Below are 20,125 nucleotides of genomic sequence, written 5' to 3'. Positions count from 1 at the left end.
TTCAACTGCTCTTCCAAGTCCTTTACTGTCTCTGACAGAATTACAATGTCATCGGCGAACCTCAAAGTTTTTATTTCTTCTCAATGAATTTTAATACCTACTCCGAATTTTTCTTTTGTTTCCTTTACTGCTTGCTCAATATACAGATTGAGTAACATCGGGGAGAGGCTACAACCCTGTCTCACTCCCTTCCCAACCACTGCTTCCCTTTCATGCCTCTCGACTCTTATAACTGCCATCTGGTTTCTGTACAAATTGTAAGTAGCCTCACGCTCCCTGTATTTTACCCCTGCCGCCTTCCGAATTTGAAACAGAGTATTCCAGTTAACATTGTCAAAACCTTTCTCTAAGTCTACAAATACTAGAAACGTAGGTTTGCCTTTTCTTAATCTTTCTTCTAAGATAAGTCGTAAGGTTAGTATTGCCTCACGTGTTCCAACATTTCTATGGAATACAAACTGATCTTCCCCGAGGTCTGCTTCTACCAGTTTTTCCATTCATCTGTAAAGAATTTGCATTAGTATTTTGCAGCTGTGACTTATTAAACTGATAGTTTGGTAATTTTCACATGTGTCAACACATGCTTTCTTTGGGATTGGAATTATTATATTCTTCCTGAGGTCTGAGGGTATTTCGCCTGTCTCATTCATCTTGCTCACCAGCTGGGAGAGTTTTGGCATGACTGGCTCACCCAAGGCCGTCAGTAGTTCTAATGGAATGTTGTCTACTCTCGGGGCCTTATTTCGACTCAGGTCTTTCAGTGCCCGGTCAAACTCTTCACGCAGTATCTCATCTGCCATTTCGTCTTCATCTACATCCTCTTCCATTTCCATAATATTGTCCTCAAGTACATCGCCCATGTATAAGCCCTCTATATACTCCTTCCACCTTTCCGTCTTCCCTTCTTTGCTTGGAACTGGGTTTCCATCTGAGCTCTTGATATTCATAGAAGTGGTTCTCTTCTCTCCAAAGGTATCTTTAATTTTCCTGTAGGCAGTATCTATCTTACCCCTAGTGAGATAGGCCTCTACATCCTTACATTTGTCCTCTAACCATCCCTGCTTAGCCATTTTGCACTTCCTGTCGATCTCATTTTTGAGACGTATGTATTCCTTTTTGCCTGCTTCATTTACTGAATTTTTATATTTTCTCCTTTCATCAATTAAATTCAATATTTCTTCTGTTACCCAAGGGTTTCTAGCAGCCCTCATCTTTTTACCTACTTTATCCTCTGCTGCCTTCACTACTTCATCCCTCAGAGCTACCCATTCTTCTTCTACTGTGTTTCTTTCCCCCATTCTTGTCAGTTGTTCCCTCATACTCTCCTTGAAACTCTGTACAACCTCTGGTTCTTTCAGCTTATCCAGTTCCCATGTCATTAAATTCCCACCTTTTTGCAGTTTCTTCAGTTTTAATCTACAGGTCATGACCAATAGATTGTGGTCAGAGTCCACATCTGCCCCTGGAAATGTCCTACAATTTAAAACCTGATTCCTAAATTGCTGTCTTGCCACTATATAATCTATTTGATACCTTTTAGTATCTCCAGGCTTCTTCCAAGTATACAACCTTCTTTTATGATTTTTGAACCAAGTGTTAGCTATGATTAAGTTATGCTCTGTGCAAAATTCTACCAGACGGCTTCCTCTCATTTCTTAGCTCCAATCCATATTCACCCACTATGTTTCCTTCTCTCCCTTTTCCTACTGATGAATTCCAGTCGCCCATGACTATTAAATTTTTGTCTGCCTTCACTACCTGAATAATTTCTTTTATCTCATCATACATTTCATCAATTTCTTCATCATCTGCAGAGCTAGTTGGCATATAAACTTGTACTACTGTAGTAGGTGTGGGCTTCGTATCTATCTTAGCCACAATAATGCATTCACTATGCTGTTTGTAGTAGCTTACCTGCATTACAATTTTCCTATTCATTATTACTACTCCTGCATTACCCCTATTTGATTTTGTGTTTATAACCCTGTTTTCACCTGACCAGAAGTCTTTTTCCTCCTGCCACCGAACTTCACTAATTCCCACTATATGTAACTTTAACCTATCAATTTCCCTTTTTAAATTTCCTAACCTACCTGCTCGATTAAGGGATCTGACATTCCACGCTCCGATCCGTAGAACGCCAGTTTTCTTTCTCCTGATAACGACGTCCTCTTGAGTAGTTCCCGCCGGGAGATCCGAATGGGGGACTATTTTACCTCCAGAATATTTTACCCAAGAGGACGCCATCACCATTTAACAATACAGTAAAGGGTGTTGATATACTTTTCAGGATGTGAGGTCGTGGTCCAAGAACTTTTCTGCTCCTTACGTTTCGTCCAGGACTGCGCTGGACTTCCTCAGAGGCGCTGCTCCACTGAGTCTTGCCGACTGGCTGGTCGGATGTCTGAGAGCGACTTATATATTGTGAGAAAGGGGGGCATGGTTCGGGAGACACGTGATGAGCAGTGATAATCCATAGGAAAGTTAAGGTTCACTATCGATTACCACCTTGTCAAAGAAAAAACTTGTTAGCATTTTTGTAGAGCCACTGTCCATATATCGCTAAGTTTCATAGCCTCCTCTTTCCTATTAAAATTATCGTGATGTTTATAAATTTCAATAGCTTCTCTATATAACCGTGGATAGTAATTTAACGTTGTAGATAAAACTTCGGTATCTGAAAACTTCACTTGGTGGTTGCCTGGTTGAAGAGCATGTTCCGCTACAGCTGATTTTTTGTTTTTCCAAGTCGACAAAGATTTTTATGCCCTTTCAGTCGCGTATGTATGCTTCTTTTGGTAGTACCAATATAAACTTTACCACAGGTACATGGAATTTTATACACACCACATGTCGACAGGGGAGGGCGTTTATCCTTCACAGATCGTAGTACTTGACTTATTTTCTTTGTTGGTTTAAAGACAGTTTTTATGTCATGTTTTCGTAAAATCTTACCGATCCGATCTGTTACTTTTTTAATGAAAGGGAGAACTACTGTATTTTTCTGTTGTTGTGGTTCATTCTTATCTTTTGGTCTTCTGTTCCTTGGACGCAAAATTCTATGTATCTCTTTTCTTGAGTAGCCGTTTTTTTCAAAAGGCTGCTTCAGATGTTTCACTTCAGCATCCAAATGTTCAGGTGTACATATCCGTTCCGCTGGATCGACAAGACTTTTTCTGACACCCCATTTTTGTTGTGGATGATGATTAGAAGTTTTGTGTAAATATCTGTCCGTATGTGTTGCCTTCCGGAAAACTTTATATTCCAAGCTTCCATCGGGCCGTCTCATAACTAAGACATCCAAGAAAGATATTCTTTTCATCCTTTTCTATTTCCATGGTAAACTGTATTTTTGGGTGAATTTTGTTTAGATAATCAAAGAAATCATCCAAGGCCTTTCCGCCATGAGACCAAACCACAAATGTGTCATCTACGTATTGATACCAACGAGATGGTTTATTATTAGCTTTGTGTAGGGCTGATTGTTCAAATTTCTTCATGTAAAGATTGGCAATCGCAGGGCCTAATGGATTACCCATTGCTACTCCATCAAGTTGTTCATAAAATTCATTATCCCACTGGAATGACTTGATGTTAGACAATGTCTGAAAAGAACAGTCAAATCTTCTGGAAAAATATCCGCTATGAAAATCATAACTTCGTTAACAGGAATCATTGTGAATAAGTACACAATGTCAAAACTTACAAGAATATCTTCAGGGGCCAGAGTTAGTCCCTCTAGTTTTTCAATAAAATGACGCGAGTCTTTTATATATGAGTCAGTTTTTCCAGTAAATGGTTTTAAACAAATTGTTAAATATCTTTCTATTTCATAAGTGGGAGAATTGATGGCACTGACTATGGGTCTTAGAGGAAAATCTATTTTATGAATTTTAGGTACACCATACAATTGGGGACACATAGCTTCACTTTTCAACAAAGTTCTTTTATCTTCTTTTTGGATAGAGGTAGATGACTTAATCAAATTATTTGTTTTCCTAAGTACGCTGGCTGTAGGATCCCTCGCAAGTTTTTTTATACTGTCCTGATGCTAAAAGGTTCAAAATTTTTCTTCGATAATCTTCTGTATTCATAACAACAGTAGCGTTCCCTTTATCTGCAGGAAGAACCACTATTTCTGCATCTGCATTCAATACCATAAGAGCCTTCTTCTCACCTTTTGTTAAGTTACTTTCTAGAGGTCTGCTGTGGCTTAAAACTCTAGTGGTTTCAATTCGAATTGCATTTGCGGTTGCCTTAGGGATATTTCGTATACCTGGTTCTATATTCGCGATAATATCTTAAAGTGGTACTTTCACAGGTGTTATAGCGTAATTTCCTCCTTTTGCAAGGACGTTAATCTCATCTTGAGATAACACTTTCTTTGACTTGTTTATAACAGTATCAATCATCATCGTATTACTTGTAGTTGTTACATTAGCTTGTAACTTTCCGAACTTTTTCTTATGTCTACTAGTAGTCATTTCTATCATAGTTTCCAAAGTTGTAAATGTAAGATAATCAATTTTATTCCACAGGTCTATCTGTATCTTACAAGCTAAGAATAAATGAAGCTTCAGTAACTAACAGTCAACAGAATCCATTTCTCGTCTTGTGTAATGAATCCTTTCTCGAAGTAATGCTCTTTCTGTATAATCATAAATCCGATGTACACGAGCTGTCTGGAACATCCTCTTCAGCTTTAAAAAGTTTGGTATAGAAGACGAGTCTCTACAATGTAACAAAAAAGTTAGAGTACAAATTAAATGTGCTCTCTTCTTACGTAAAAATTCCAGGGGCCTAACTGATTTTGAGAAATCCTCCCCGTAGAGTCTTCTTATTGTAGAATGAAGGCTTTCACGACCAGGTGACATGGCTGTTGATATACTTTTTGGGATGTGAGGTCGTGGTCCAAGAACTTTTCTGCTCCTTACGTTTCGTCCAGGACTGCGCTGGACTTCCTCAGAGGCGCTGCTCCGCTGAGTCTTGCCGACTGACTGGTCGGGTTTTTTTTTTTTTTTTTTTTTTTTTTTTTTTTTTTTTTTTTTTTTTTTTTTTTTTTTGGATAGGATGGGGCCCCTCCACGCCCGCACCAACGTGGTGACCAAACCAAAAGTTCTACTGTCACCTCCGTATAACATGTTAGTTTTTAGAATCAGGAGTCACAGGATGCAGGCTGTGATGTTTTCCATGCGTCTGGGTAAGATTACTCATTTACATGGTCCATCAGGAGATAGAAGTGGTCGAAAGCGATTGAAGGGTAGCGGTTTTTAAGGGCAGAGGGAAAAAAGTGCCAAGGCAAGCGCCAAGGGAAAAAAACCTCTGCGATAGTAGGACGGGTAGTAAGGGCAGTAGCGGATTACTAGCTGCGACAGCGCATGCAAGGTGTGGTTATGTTAGTGCGAGGTATCGTGCATCGTTACCGTTGTCGTTGCTGGCGCTCGTTCCAGGATCTGCTGCTGCTGCGTCCCTGAAACATGACATTGTCATCATATATTAGTGGGCGATCGGTCATAGATCAGCTCACAGTGTGGGGGGTGTGTGTGGCTGGTTTGCGTGCTGTGTGCAGTACGGTTTCCCTGCGATTGCCGGTATTTCGGCGGGTTAATCATCTGGGGTTGCCAGTAGTAGCTGAGTTGCAGGGGCTCGCCAGTACTGTCATGTTAGCGTGCTATGGACCATAGATGTTTAGTTTCGTGCTAATAGTGTTTTTGGTCTATTATGTTTCCATCTATGGTTGTGGTCGTAGTTACCCAGAGAAAGAATAAACGGGTTACGCGACTGTCTCGTGTTTCTGTATAGTCGTGTGGAGAGTTTTTGGAATACCTGCAAGATGGTATCTAGCCGATATTCCCGGTGAAGGTCCGCGGTGCGCGTGTAGCGCGGAGCGTTGCTTATGATTCTGAGTACTTTGTTCTGTATGAGCTGCAGACGGCGCACACGTGTGGGCGCAGCGTATCCCCAGACGGGAGCAGCATACGTCATCAGAGGTCTGATAAGTGTGGTGTACATGGACCTGGACACCCTCCTATTCAGTGTGCTACGCCTGTTAAGCATAGGGTAGAGTTGTTTGAGCCTCGCGTTTGCTTTGTTGGTCACGTGTTGGATGTGGTCCCCCCAGAGTAGTTTCCGGTCCAGCCAGACACCGAGGTATTTGACCTTCTCTCGGAAACGTATTGGGCGTGCGTGTAGTGTTATTTGATTGCAGTGTTGATGTTTGCGCAGTTGTTTCGGTCTTCTGGTGAACAGAACGGCTTCGCACTTGTCGACGTTTACTCTAACACGCCACTTCACCAACCAGGGCTCTGCCGTTCTGAGTGCGGTCTGTAGTCGTGAGTTAATGTTAGACGGCTTCCAATCTTGCGCTAGGATGGCAGTGTCATCCGCGTAGATTGCCATCGTCGTGTTATGTGTATCTGGGAGGTCGTTAATGTAGAGGTTAAACAGTAAGGGCCCTAGGATGCTTCCTTGGGGTACCCCTGCCTGTATACCGTGTCGTGTTGATTGTTTGCCCTGCACGTCAGTGTTGAAACTCCTGTCCGTGAGATATGAGTGTATGAGACGTACGAGCCCGTCGGGGAACCCTGCGTCGTTTAGTTTGCGTATGAGGCCGTTGTGCCATAGACGATCGAAAGCCTTCTCGATGTCCAGGAACACCGCACCAGTTGCTTTGTTCATGTTGTATCCGTGTGTGATGTATTCGACGACGCGGAGGAGTTGTTGTGTTGTCGAGTGGTGATTCCTGAAGCCGAATTGCTCCGGCCTCAGGGTGTCATTTGTGATGCAGTGCCTAGTGAGTCGTTTTAGTATTACCTTCTCAACAATCTTGCTGAGCGCGCTCAGCAGGCTGATGGGTCGGTAATTTTGTGGGAGGGAGTGGTCTTTCCCCGGCTTCCTGAACATCAGGACCTTGGCCGTCTTCCAAAAGGCGGGGAAGTGTTGGTGTTTGAGTATGGCATTCGTGATGTGCGTGAGATAGTCTATTGCTTTATCCGTGAACTCCTGGAGGACACGGTTTTGAATGCCATCGTGACCAGGGGCCTTCCTAGCAGTGGTATGCATGATGGCCCATTTCACTTCAGCTGTGCTAGCCTGGCGGATGTTGTTGCGCGCTGGTTGGGCCAGGATGCGAGTGACCTCCTGGTCTGTTGCAAGTGTGAACACTGGATCTGACGGATCCATGTTCGGTGTGAATGACGCTGCAAGTGTGAGGGCCATCAGTTCAGCTTTTTCTTCCGCAGAATATGCCGGTCCGTCAGGCCCTTGTAGTGTGGGTGTGTAGTGTTTCTCCCTGGTGAAGTGTCGGGCCATCTGCCACACGCCAGGTCGCGTGGTGTCTAGCCCTGCGAGTTTTTGGTCCCACTGTTGTGTTTTAAATGTTTGTATTTTGTCCCGGATTATTCCCTGGAGCCTGTTAATGTGCCGTTTGAAGTGCTGGCGCCTGGTACGCTGCCAATACCTCCTGAGGCGGTTCCTCATTGAGATAAGGCCCAGGATCTCCTGGGGCAGGGCAGCACTGTAATGTTGTGGTGTGCGGATTGGTATGGTGCCGGCTATTGCGTCTTGGACGGCGTTTGTAAGGGTTTCAACAGCTTCATCTATTTGGGCTGTCTCATTAATTGCGTGGGTAGGTGGGATGTGACTGTCGAGCGTTTCCTTGAACGATGTCCAATTCGCGCGCTTGTAGTCGAGCATCCTGCGTTGGTCAATGTGCTGCAGTGTTTCTTCAATGTATAGCATAACAGGTTGGTGATTTGAGGGCAGATCGTTTTCAACAGCAACGTTGAGTGTCGTTGTTATGCCCTTGATGAGGGCCATGTCTAATACGTCTGGCCTGTGTCCCCTCCGGTAGGGAATGTGCGTCGGTTCGGTCGGCGCTAGTGTAATGTAGTTTCGTCCTAGCGCGTGTTCATATAGTTTTTTGCCGTTGGAGTTTCGTATACGTGAATTCCAGTCTGGGTGTTTCGCGTTAAGATCTCCAGCGGCTATTACGCGCGGTGATATGTTGAGTATAGTGCTGATGTCGCGTGTCACTATGTTCTTAGGACTGTTGTATACTGACACCAGTGTGGTATAGGCTCCGTTGAACTTGACCCTGACGGCGGTTGCCTCTAATTTTTCAAGTTCAGGGAGCACTATGTTTGTGTGTTCAATGTCTTTGTGTACAATGATGGCTGTTCCACCAAAACCAGAGCCGTCCGGTCGGTCGGTACGATAGACGCAGTAGCCGGTAAAGTTTAGGTGGTTGTGCGGTTTGAGTTTAGTTTCGCTCAGTAGTGCGATAAGGATGCCCTTACGCTCCATGAACGCGGCAAGTTCCGCCCTTTTGTTGTTGATCCCGTCTGCATTCCAGAACAGGATCTGTGATAGTGTCTGGTTGTTTGCGAAGGGGGCCGGGTGTGGCGTATTATCCATGTAGGGATGTGAACAGTGTGGTGAGAGCTGTTTGTATGGCAGTCCAGTACTGCCCGGGTGGGGCATCCAAGAGCTGTGAGATCAGTGTGGTGACGGCCGAGAGGATCCTGAGAAGGATCTCTCTGGTCGTATGCTGGGGGAATAGTGTTTCCATTATTCCCCCTTGTGTTGTGTTTGTGTTGTGCGTGTCGGCCTGTGGCTTGTTTGTGGTGTTAGCGGCCGCTGGTGCGGGTGTTGGCGTTGTGTGTGGGCTGGCGCTTGTGTTGCTGCTGTGTGTTGCAGTCTGTGGTGCCTGTGTTACAGGTGTGGTGATGGGTGGAGTAGTGTGTGTGCTGGTGTCACTGGCTTGCTGACTGTGTGTCTGCGTTTCCGTGTTCTGTTGTTGTCGAGTGGTTTGTTGTGGCGATCTTGTGTACCCGTTCCTGTTCCCTTGAGGTCGCCTACGCCTTCTCTGGGTTTTCGGTTCTGGGGGTCCTTGTGTGGGTGCGTCTTCCTGTGCGGTCTGCGTGGTTTCGCATGCCGTGGCCTCAGGGAGTGGGGTCGTGTTGTTTTGGGGAGCTGGTGTTGGAACCGGTGTGGTCGATGTGTTTTTTGTTGGCTGAGACGGTTGTATTGTTGTCGCAGCGGTTGTGTTTTGTGCGTGTGATGGGCGCGGAGGTTCCGCCGCCCGCACCGCTCCTCCAGGGCTCGTAGCCATGGCGAACGTTACACCGTTCCTGACAGGGTTTGGTGCGGGCCTTGGACGTGGTATGACGCTGAGTCCTCTGGATTGTTGTATTTTACGCCTCTGCGCCTCTCTGTATACGTCGCAACCCCTGTAGTTGGCCGCATGGCCTTGACCACAGTTGGCGCAACGGCGTGCGTTTTGTTGTGCTTGTGTACAAGCGTTGGATGCGTGTTTGCCAGCGCATCCGCGGCAACGGGGTGCCAGGCGACAGCGAAGGGCCGAATGACCGAATCGCTGGCAGTTGTTGCATTGTTGGGGGACGAGTGGTGGTTCATATAATTCTACCCTTACGTCCATCCGCAGAAGGCTTTTTATCTGCAGAAGGCCGCGGGAGGCAGCCGTATCGGCCATCTCGACCAGGTAGTGTGGTAGGCGGGTGTGTGTGCGGAAGCCCGTCATCCGGTTAGCACTTCGGCAGTCGTAACCAAGGAAGTTGAGCGCCGCTTGAACTGTTTTGTTTGGTGTGCTGGGGTCCACTCCCTTCACCACGTACAGCTGTGTCCGCTCTTCAGCCGTTCTGTACGTGTAATGCTCGATCCCCTGTTCTTTGAGGAAGAACAGGAGATCTTTGTACTCTGTGTTAGTAGCCACGTACAGTGAGGCCCTATCCCCAGAGTATTTGGTGTGGAGCGTGCAAGGTGTGTGCCTCGCTTCGAATGTGGTGTTGAGGACGCTAAGGTCCCCATAGTTCTGTATTACGACTGGGGGAAAACCAGTCTTTTGTTGTGCGGGCGTAGCTGCGGTTTGTGTATTTGAGTTATTACTGACCGCAGGTCGGTTCGTGTTGGTTATAGTGTCTGTGTTCCTAGCCGGAAGTGTTTGTTTCGGTGTAGGCAGCAACGCCTTTCGGCTGCCTAGCGAGTTTGGTTGCTCGCATGTACCTCTTGTGTTTCTGCGTTTGTGTGATGGGCCCTCCACCTGCCAGGGCCCGGTGTAGTGTTGTTCTGTGTCCTCGTCCGCCGCCGCTGATTCCGCCACTGGAGTCAGCAGCGACAGCGGGACGGTCGTGCAGGAGTCACCAGTAGCAGGCGAGTGAAGCGTGATGTGAAGCGTGGTGCGCTTCGGCGTGTCGTTTGCGCCGCAAAGGTCGGTTATCAGCCGACGTTGGTCCAGCAGTTCCTGCGCTTGCTGCGCGATCTGCCGATCCTTGTCGGCCAATACCTCCCCCACGGCGGCAAGCGGGACGCTGGCGTCGACGGGGTCAGTCGACCCGAGCGCCTCTTTCGCTGCAGCTTTGCTGCGGGTTATGGCGGGAGAAACACCGGCGGAATCTGCCATCTTGGTGTTCTGGGAGGGACGAGAAAGGGGAACGACAATTTTGCTCTTTCTGAGAAGAAAAAGCCCTAACTGTTTTACCCTACGGAAGTGGGGGGAGTGCCCTACGGCCTAGCGTGCGCCGTTAGTGCAGTGGCGCGGCACCTAAAGGAGGTGCGGAAGAAGAGAATCGGCCTACAGTACGCGGGGTGATCCGACGTGAACGGGCCCCTGGCACTGATTAACCCTACAAAGAACGAGATAGCCTCGCTGTGGAGTTTGTAACAAACGTTACGGGGTTGCTGTGAGTCTAGGACTCTTCACGACAATTCTGCTTTCCGCAACTACGCGGTTTCTCGACGAAAGGGAGCAAGCTCAACCCTCCGCCGATCCACCGGGCGCTACTGTCGCGCTTCGGAAGAACACTCTCTGTAGAGCAGAGCGGTCAGCGAGGCTTAAGCCCCAATAGCTACCGATGCACCGGCCATCACCGGCTGAGAGCTCCTTCCGCCACGACGGCCAGAGCGCGTCTGACTGGTCGGGTGTCTGAGAGCGACTTATATATTATGAGAAAGGGGGGCGTGGTTCGGGAGACACGTGATGAGCAGTGATAATCCATAGGAAAATTAAGGTTCACTATCGATTACCACCTTGTCAAAGATAAAACTTGTTAGTATTAAAAACAAAGATTCCAAGACTTACCAAGCGGGAAAGCGCCGACAGACAGGCACATGAACAAAACACACACACAGAATTACTAGCTTTCGCAACCGATGGTTGCTTCTTCAGGGAGGAGAGGGAAAGACGAAAGGATGTGGGTTTTAAGGAAGAGGGTAAGGAGTCATTCCAATCCCGGGAGCGGAAAGACTTCCCTTAGGGGAAAAAAAGGACAGGTGTACACACACACACATATATCCATCCGCACATACACAGACACAAGCAGCTTGTGACAGTATACCGCATAAACTGTGCAGTTTCCGCGCTCCCACCAGCCCGAACCGTGTAAATCCGAGTGCTGATTCATCTCCTTCCTCGTTCAGGCAGCTAACATCCACGGCGCAGGTTAACGTTTTTGACAGACTGCCACCAGCTGTTCATTCGCGCCCACTAGCGCCACCAAGCTCGACAGTGGCACCCTCGGTTACTAGTACACAGTGTACCAACCTTGTTTCGCGTAGCTCACTTGTTGGCAACTCCCAGCTAACGAACAGTTGGCACTCATACAAACTTTCGCCGTCCGCGCCACAACCCAGCCTAACGGCCGCCGCGCGCACTACGCCACAGGCAGACGCCTCTCGCACAGCGTCGTGCGTTGCCGTGGTTACCAACGGAACCGCCCACAAACTTCGCTTGCTAGACGGACCGCCTATCTCTTGCCGCCCACGCCGTATCAAGCCAGAATTAATGAAAGTGGCTCGCGAACAAATAGACGAGCTCTTAACGGCTGGTGTGATTGAACCATCTGCCGGATGCTGGGCGTCGCCTATCCACTTCGTCACAAAAAGTGACGGCACCTGGCGTATGGTCGGCGACTATACTAAGTTGAACTCACGGACTATCATAGACAAGTACCCAGTTCCTAAAGTCGCGGATTTTAACCATGCTCTGGCAGGCGCCAAGTATTTCTCAGTAGTGGACTGTAAGAGGGCGTATCACCAAATTCCGATGGCTCCCGAGGATATCGAGAAAACAGCTGTTACAACACCTTTCGGCCTTTTCCAGTACCGATTCATGCCCTTTGGCCTCCGCAACGCCGCACAAACTTGGCAGAGATTCATAAACGAGGTGTTGTTTCATTTGGATTTTTGTTTTGTGTACCTGGACGATATTCTAATCTTCAGTCCCACCTTGCAAAAGAACAAGGAACACTTGCAGATTGTTAAAGACACCCTTACCGCTGCTGGTGTTGAACTAAATAATAAGAAGCTCCAGTTGCACCAGACTTCGGTAAGATTCTTAGGCTACATAGTGTCAGCTAAGGGCCTCACTCCTCCCGAGGATAAAATCAAACCTGTTTTGGACTTGCCACGCCCTCATACATTCAAAGAACTACGCAGGTTCGTTGGAACAGTCAACTATTATAGGAAGCATTTGCCAGCCGCAGCTGAGGTTCAGGCTCCCCTAACAGACGCCCTTGCTGGCAAAAATACAACTGGTATCCGCCCAGTTCCCTGGACCCCCGCCATGGAACAAGCTTTTGACAAGCTGAAGCACCTACTAGCCAATGCAGTGACTGTTGCCCACCCACATCCGGACGCTACATTGTTCATAACTGCAGACGCCAGTGATACTGCAGTTGGCGCAGTCCTCAGCCAAACCGTCGGAGATACTACCTCCCCTTGCAGTTCTTTTCTAAGAAGCTCAACGGCGCTCAAAAAAAGTACTCAGCCTTTGACAGGGAGCTCTTGGCCGTCTACGAGGCCGTTAAAAAATTTCGCACCGAGGTCGAGGGCAGGGACTTCTACATATTAACAGACCATAAACCTTTGGTCGCTGCTGTAAAGAACCCTCCGGCTGACCCTCCGCCTAGACACTTCCGTCATTTAGACTATATATTGCAATTTACCTCCGACATACGATACATCGAGGGTGCGGATAATGTGGTCGCAGATTTTTTGTCCCGTGTTGGTGCTGTCACAACCCTGATAGACCTATCTAACTTGCCTCAGCTGCAGACTGCCGATACGGTTACCATGGACCTAATTTCTGATAGCAGCTCATCACTCAAACCGGTACGGTCCACCTTCCCAGGTGTCATAGGCGAGGTTTGGTGCGACGAGTCGACTGGTACACTGCGCCCCTTCATACCCAAACCTCTGCAGAGGCAAGTGTTCGACAAATTACACAACCTAGCTCAGCCGGGAGTGAGGGCCTCTACCAGGCTCGTTGCAGAGCGCTTTGTCTGGCACGACATGCGGCGGGACTGCCAAGCATGGGCCCGTGCCTGCATTCCGTGCCAAAGGAATAAGGTTTCACGGCACACATCACCCCCACTAGGCAGCTTCACTGCTCCTCCCAGTCGTTTCCAGCACGTTCACATCGACTTGGTGGGCCCCCTCACCCCCTCTGAGGGTTACAGATACGTGCTATCTGTCATAGACAGAACCACCCGTTGGGTGGAAGCTGCCCCGCTAACTAATATTACATCTGAATCAGTGGCACGAACTTTCATAGACACTTGGCTTTCACGTTTCGGCTGCCCTGCTTTCAGGGTGAGTCAATCATCTGCTAGTGTTTGAATTTCTTGTACATTGTGTCTGCTCCAGTAGCAGGGCTCGAAGAGTGCCAATATCTAGCGAACAAACCACAAAGCTGTTGCCACTGTGGATGGCCACACTCAGCCATCACATGGCTGGTTACCATGCTCTCTTAGCTGTCAAATGTAAACTCATGAGCCAACAACTCTCACACACAGTGTAACAAACTCTGCATTCTTGGCTGCATCTGCTCCCAAAGCTTATGATGTGCCTTCTTGGGTATTGTACCATCACAAATGGCAAGACGGGCACTGGGATTTCAGGGGCATGTCATCACAACAGTATACAAACACTGATGCAAACATGAGGATACAGACTGCCTTTCATTGAATCCTTTGGCAGGATGCACCAGCGTGGGTGAAATATCAATCATCACTGTATTAAATGACCTTGCTGTGGAACAGAGGTAATATCCAGCATTGCTAAAAACCATAGAAGCATTGAACAATGAGGAACCAATCAAAGGAGGATTCTAATTAATAAAAAGAAAACTGTTTCAGAGGACCTTTGATCCAATAGGGCAGAAAGGTTGCTTGTCATCCCAGCTCATCTGTGGTCAGCGAACCTGAGGCATTTTCACCATGCTCCAACATCTCGTCACCTGGGATTCATGGAGATTCATGGAGACTTTAGACCCAATCATGTGCAGATATAACTAGCCTTGTCTTTTCCGATCTATCAGACACTATGTGATTCACTTAAGGAATACCACTGTTGGAAACACTTATCACATCTACCTCTGGGGCATCTGACAGCACCACTCCACCAAATTGGAGTCAACCTCTTGGGGAAATTTCCAAATTCAACAAAAGGGGATCAATAGTCTGCACTGACTATCTCATCTACTATGCTGTCACCATAGTTGTGCTGTCTGCTGACGCTTTGTAAATCCCAAAGGTCCTTGCAGATGGTAGCATTCTGAAGCACAGAACACTGCATGCTTTGATCTCCAACCATGGAAAACTTCTCCAGTTGATACAAGTATCAGAGATAATTTCACATTGCGACATCACCCAAATGACGACAACTGCTTATCATCTACATGCAAATGGCAAAGAGGATTAGGAAGAGTCCAAGTAGGTAAAGATATGAGAGTAACTTAAATCCTTAACAGTCATCTTTCATTGATCACTTCCATCCTAAAACAAGTGCAGAAACTCTAGAAGCCAAAGGGTTGTGTTTGCATCATAACTTTTGCATCTGCTAATAACAACTTCCACTTCATAAAGTGTTATTTTCTCTATTTTAACTTGATAAAAAAATGAGCAGGAGAACAAAAGCGGTGAAGAAGAGTCAGAAAAGTTAGCCTACTGCAAAATAAGAACAGATCACTGCTAAGATGGTGGTACATGGTCAAGAGTCATTTCTTATGTATCCAGCAATTAAGTAATAGTGTTTAAAAATAAAGTTAAAGCTGTGGTTTCTGGAACAAGCAACTAGGTAACTAGTAATAAAAAACTGAGAATGTTTTGGAAAAATACATTCATGCATACTGTATTTTGCCTGTTTCTCTTGTTTTCTCTTGGAGTTGTGTTTTAAAAAGAGAAGGGAATGTGAATCATACTAATGACTGAAAACTTTCTTTGTGGCATAAGAAGAGATTTGTAGGAGCCGAACAAACATGGTATTCACACTGGTGGATTCATGAAGGTTTTTTGCTGTATAGTGCAATGGAACTTATCACTATCAAAAAGAATTCCATATATGAACATGCATACACATGTTGATGAGGCTGACCTAGACAACACCACATCTTTAATTTGAATGTTTAAGTGGACAAAGTGACACCAACGAGGGAAAGCATCAGAGGGGTACTCTTTTATATTCTCTTGCCTGTCCCACACTGTCGTCAACGAAGAAAATTTTATTGTAGAGGATGGTCCTGACTTGGCTGGATGGAGGTTAATAGGCAGTTATAGAGATCAGATTCTTAATGTCAGTCATGGTTCTGCATAGACTGCAGTTCATTTCCATTTAGAGTACTGTAAATATGTCAAAATATCTCCTAGATAAGTAGAAATGTTGCTGAATGGGACTACGAATGCCCATTATATTATCAATGGGGGAAGGGGTGGAATAAATGTGGTTAATCCACTATGAGCCACACAGTATGTAACCCACTGTGCAGTGGAGGTATGATATATTGTGACTCCTACAAAACATTACATCCTTTAAGCAAAGGCAAAACTATACTTACACTGACAGAGTCCACAGCTCACCACTTTGTTTTGGGTAAGAATCAGTCTATTCTGCTCAAAAGTACAAAAATATCTCATACTCATTTCTACTGCACTGTCAGAAACAATATGACTTCCATGTCACTAAGAAGCTGAGAGTTTATCTAGGGGGCATAGTTTTGTAATAGAAGGAAGTGTGACAGAAAGATTGAAATGGTTGTGCATTCAGCTGGAAAAGGACTTTCATGAACAAAGAATTGAATAATAAATGTTGAGCAGCTGGGGAAATGTGTGGGAGTCTGGCGGTGATTGTTTCAAAAAATAAAATGTTTAATCACCTAATTTCATTTCACCCATATTATGTGGACCGTTTTATCATTTGGATTCCTGGTCATAGATTTCATTACCTGAGAAACTAGTTGTTTCTTGTTTGTTTGAATCTCAGCAGTTACATCCCATAAAGGCTTCTTATTTTCTTTGTGTATTGGTTGTATCTTTCTACGAGGGAGGCTCCGCACAACTTAGCCTGCAATGAAAAGAATCAAAATGAAATTTAATGGCATAATTTTGAATCCAAGAGTAAGTGGCAACAGCAACTGGATTGTCATAGTAAAAATTATGGGTAAGAAAAGAAGTGGAGAAGATTGGCAACAGAGTTGCATTCAAAGATCACATTTCTAGGTTTTCTAACTGAAAACTTTTTCTATATGCTACTCTTGGCAATGAAGCAGAATGAAATAGACAAGTTATGAAGTATTTCAAAAAGTCTTGATGTAAACCTCAAAGAGAAAGTCATAGTTTACAAGTTTTCTGATTACTGCCATACACAGAGTGGACAGTTAATAACAAAAGGAGTCTAAAACCAGCAGCTGGATGACTATGCAGCAATATCTATATTTTTATACTAATTATTTTCTAAAAGCAGCCATTTTTTTCTGGGAACAGTAGCTATTGAAATAAGTCATGGAGGCTTCAATAGCTAAATATGATTATACAATGACTGAAAGTACCTCCTAGAGAATATTGTTATTAAGTTTGTAATGGACCGGATAATATTGCAGTAAAGGATACACTATTGCTATACAGTAAATATATAGATGCTAATTGAAGGAATATCAATGCCAAACCACAAGACTGATCAGAATTCTAACAATATTTGTAAGCATAATTTGTTTATGAGAAACAGGACTTGATAAGCTGTACCATTATGAGTAAGACAAAACAAAAGTTCTGCAAGAGTGAATTCCATTTGCTTATATAAAGCCATGTTTACTATCAACATATTACAGAAACAGCTTTTTGAGACTCAAGAATTGACCATAGTGTTTATATAGCCAATCAAAAACAGCAACTCAGTGACAAAATAAGAAAAAAATAATAATTTTGTTAGTACAAGAAAATCAAAGGAAATGCACTTATGTGCTGAGAATAGTGTATAAGGCATTGTGAGAATTTACATTTGCTTTGATTATATGGATTATTATTGTTACCTTATGCAAATCAATAACCATAAATGAACAAATGAATAGGAAACAGCAATGATTCTCTCTATGATTGGTATGATTTCATTACATTACTACTAAGAATAAAGATTATTTCTTTGAGTGCATAGAAAACAGAATGTAAAGTGCAAAAGAGAATGACTGATATCAGCGAATAATTCCCATACGAACAATGTCATAAGCAGATTTTGGAAGCAGCTTGACACAGGAGTAAGTGTAGTGTATAATCTAAATTTCAGCAATGAAATGGCTCATTATGCACTGGACCAGTTACTGTAAATCTCAACTATTGCATTTTATCTTGGATTGTCTTATGCAAATGTGCATGTTGGATGTTCTCTGTTTAGACCAAGCTGAATACTGATCTTCAGTTTACATTTAAAAATTTTCAGAAAGTACTTGTAAACGTAAACCTGTCATCAACCACAATTTACTAGGCATTGCCCTGTTGGATACAGCATGTCCTTGTCTTCATATTGCCTTTGAACTGACTTACCCACCCAGTTACAGGAGGATCTTGAGTTTAACACTAAATCATAGTGCAACATGGTATTTTTCACATCAACAAATCATTGCTAGAGATCAAGGTATGATAAGTGTCAGAAAAAATCTTAGAAACAGTTGAGGGTTGAAGCCCAGACATTTGTATTTGTATAACATCATTTGTACACATAGCCATAATAAGTACTTCTGCAAAATAAAACTGAAGTTGAAATTCTAGGTAGGAGTTTGCAGGGCTTTTATGTTTACTTTCAACATGTGGTTTTGATTCTTTTGTTTCAGATCACGTGGCATAGCACTTGGTGCTTCTGCTGCCATAGCATATTCTGCTTCCTTCATAAGCGAGCAGATATATCCTTATCTGACATATGCACTTGGAGTGAAAGGAACGTTTTGGCTACATGGCTTCATGGGTCTGATTGCTTTTATCCATATTTATTGCCTTTTGCCAGAAACAGATGGAAAACCCATTGATGAAACTGAGTCAATTTTCAAGCGCATGTTAGAGAAACATGCTGAGAAACGCCTAAATACAAAAAGATAAATGAACGCATTTCATCTCTTGAACAGGAGATGCAAAGATGGTATAATTACCTGTTAAAAATGCCTTCATTTGCTCACGTTTTGGATACAAGAGAAATAATGAACTCTATTCTGAGTTATGAAATGTATTTTTTTTAAAGTGAAATATCAATGATGATGGATGTTTGATAATGGGCAATTTTGTAAACAATTGTAAAACCAAAAACATGAACTTGCTGACTGAAATCAGAGCAATTTTTAATGTTATTTGTATAAATGTAAATTAATAATGTAATATTTTGAAATGTGAATGTTAAACTAATTTTTTAATAAATGAAAAAGTTAGATTTGCAACTTCCTTTTTTCTTTCTTTCTTTTTTTAAAATATTTAATAAGATTCAAAAAGCCACTAAGTGTTGATTTCCATACATAGTTGTTTTTGCCGCAGACCATATACTACAGTGTTGCATTAAACAACATTTTGAAACACTATGCTTCCTCAGTTATTTGCATATTGTATCACAATTCACCTAACCTTAATTGTGGTGCTGTTGTGCTTAGACAGTGAGTTCAGAATTGCCATTCTAATTCTCAGTCAAACTAAAAGTGAAGTTCTTGCTGTGAGTGTCAATGAGATGAAACATCATATCACTACATATGTACAGTGAGGCAGCAAAACAATACAAATATGTGGTACTAAAATTCAGTTCTATGTTTATTTCTATTTTCTTCTGAAACAGTTCACATGGTACACAACAACCAGCTTCTCCCTGTTTTCATGCATTTAACTGACAGGTTATTTCCATACATAGATTATTTATTTACTTGTCCATATAAATCTCTTTTTCAGTACATATATTGTACACAGGATATTGGACAGAAAACCTTTTTAGCTATTGGTTTTTCAAACATCAAACATACATTATTTAAATTTTAATAACAAATTGGATCTATACAGTTAATAATTACAAATTTTTGAAATACTGTATATTTATACCTTATTTCTACAATTAAAGATACAAATTACATTTTTTCTTGTATAAGATACTGTTAGATTGAATAACAGCAATTTTTCAGAAGGTAGGCTGTCACAGACTTTTTAAAGCTTTGTAGTTCTGTAAGAGATTTTATATGTCTTGGTAGTGTGTTGCAAATTTTTGTTTCTGCATGATATACACCTTTTTGGCATAAGTGCTGTTACAATGATTAACATGTATGTCACTGTCTGACATGGTACTGTAATCATGGACACTTTTGTTTGGAGGAAAAAGGTTTTCTTTTCTCAGTATACTTTTTTTTAACATGCATGACTACTTCCAATATATAAATGCAGGGAAGGGGTAGGATCTTTCGATCTTTAAAGAAAGGTTTGCATGGTTTTCTGCTACTCACTTGTTTCATTATTCTTATAACTGCCTTTTGTTTCCTGAAAACTGTAATGGCTTGGTGTACATTTCCCCAGAAAATGATACCGTACTTCAGTATTGAATGAACACAAGCAAAGTATACAGCCCTAACTGTTTCTGCACTAGTATTGTTACAGAGAATTCTTACTACATAGTTCATTTTTGCTAGTTTTCAATTTAGGGATGTGATATGAGTGCTCCATTTAAGATTTTCCTGGATATGAATCCCAAGAAATTTAGTTTCATTGACAGCACTAATGATTTGGTTATCTATACATATTACAGGTTGTACCAGATTTTTATTTTGATCAGTGTGGAAATTTGTGAGTACCGTTTCTTGGGGAGTAACTATTAGCCTATTTCT

The 20,125-nt window shown here is 43.5% G+C and overlaps 1 protein-coding gene across 1 annotated transcript in view; it reads left to right on the top strand.

Annotated features, from left to right (window-relative positions):
• Window positions 1-18,713, top strand: part of LOC126272088 (facilitated trehalose transporter Tret1-like) — a 241,368-nt gene extending 222,655 nt beyond the window's left edge. The window contains exon 9 of the mRNA XM_049974651.1: window positions 18,116-18,713. Within this exon, the coding sequence (XP_049830608.1) occupies window positions 18,116-18,377 (262 nt within the window). The 3' untranslated portion in view covers window positions 18,378-18,713. The remainder of the gene's footprint in view (window positions 1-18,115) is intronic.
• The last annotated feature ends 1,412 nt before the right edge of the window (window positions 18,714-20,125 follow it).

This window comes from Schistocerca gregaria, chromosome 5 (genome assembly GCF_023897955.1).
Source record: "Schistocerca gregaria isolate iqSchGreg1 chromosome 5, iqSchGreg1.2, whole genome shotgun sequence".
Lineage (NCBI taxonomy): Eukaryota > Metazoa > Arthropoda > Insecta > Orthoptera > Acrididae > Schistocerca > Schistocerca gregaria.
Note: the sequence above shows the minus strand (reverse complement) of the source record. Positions and strands in the feature narration are given on the sequence as shown.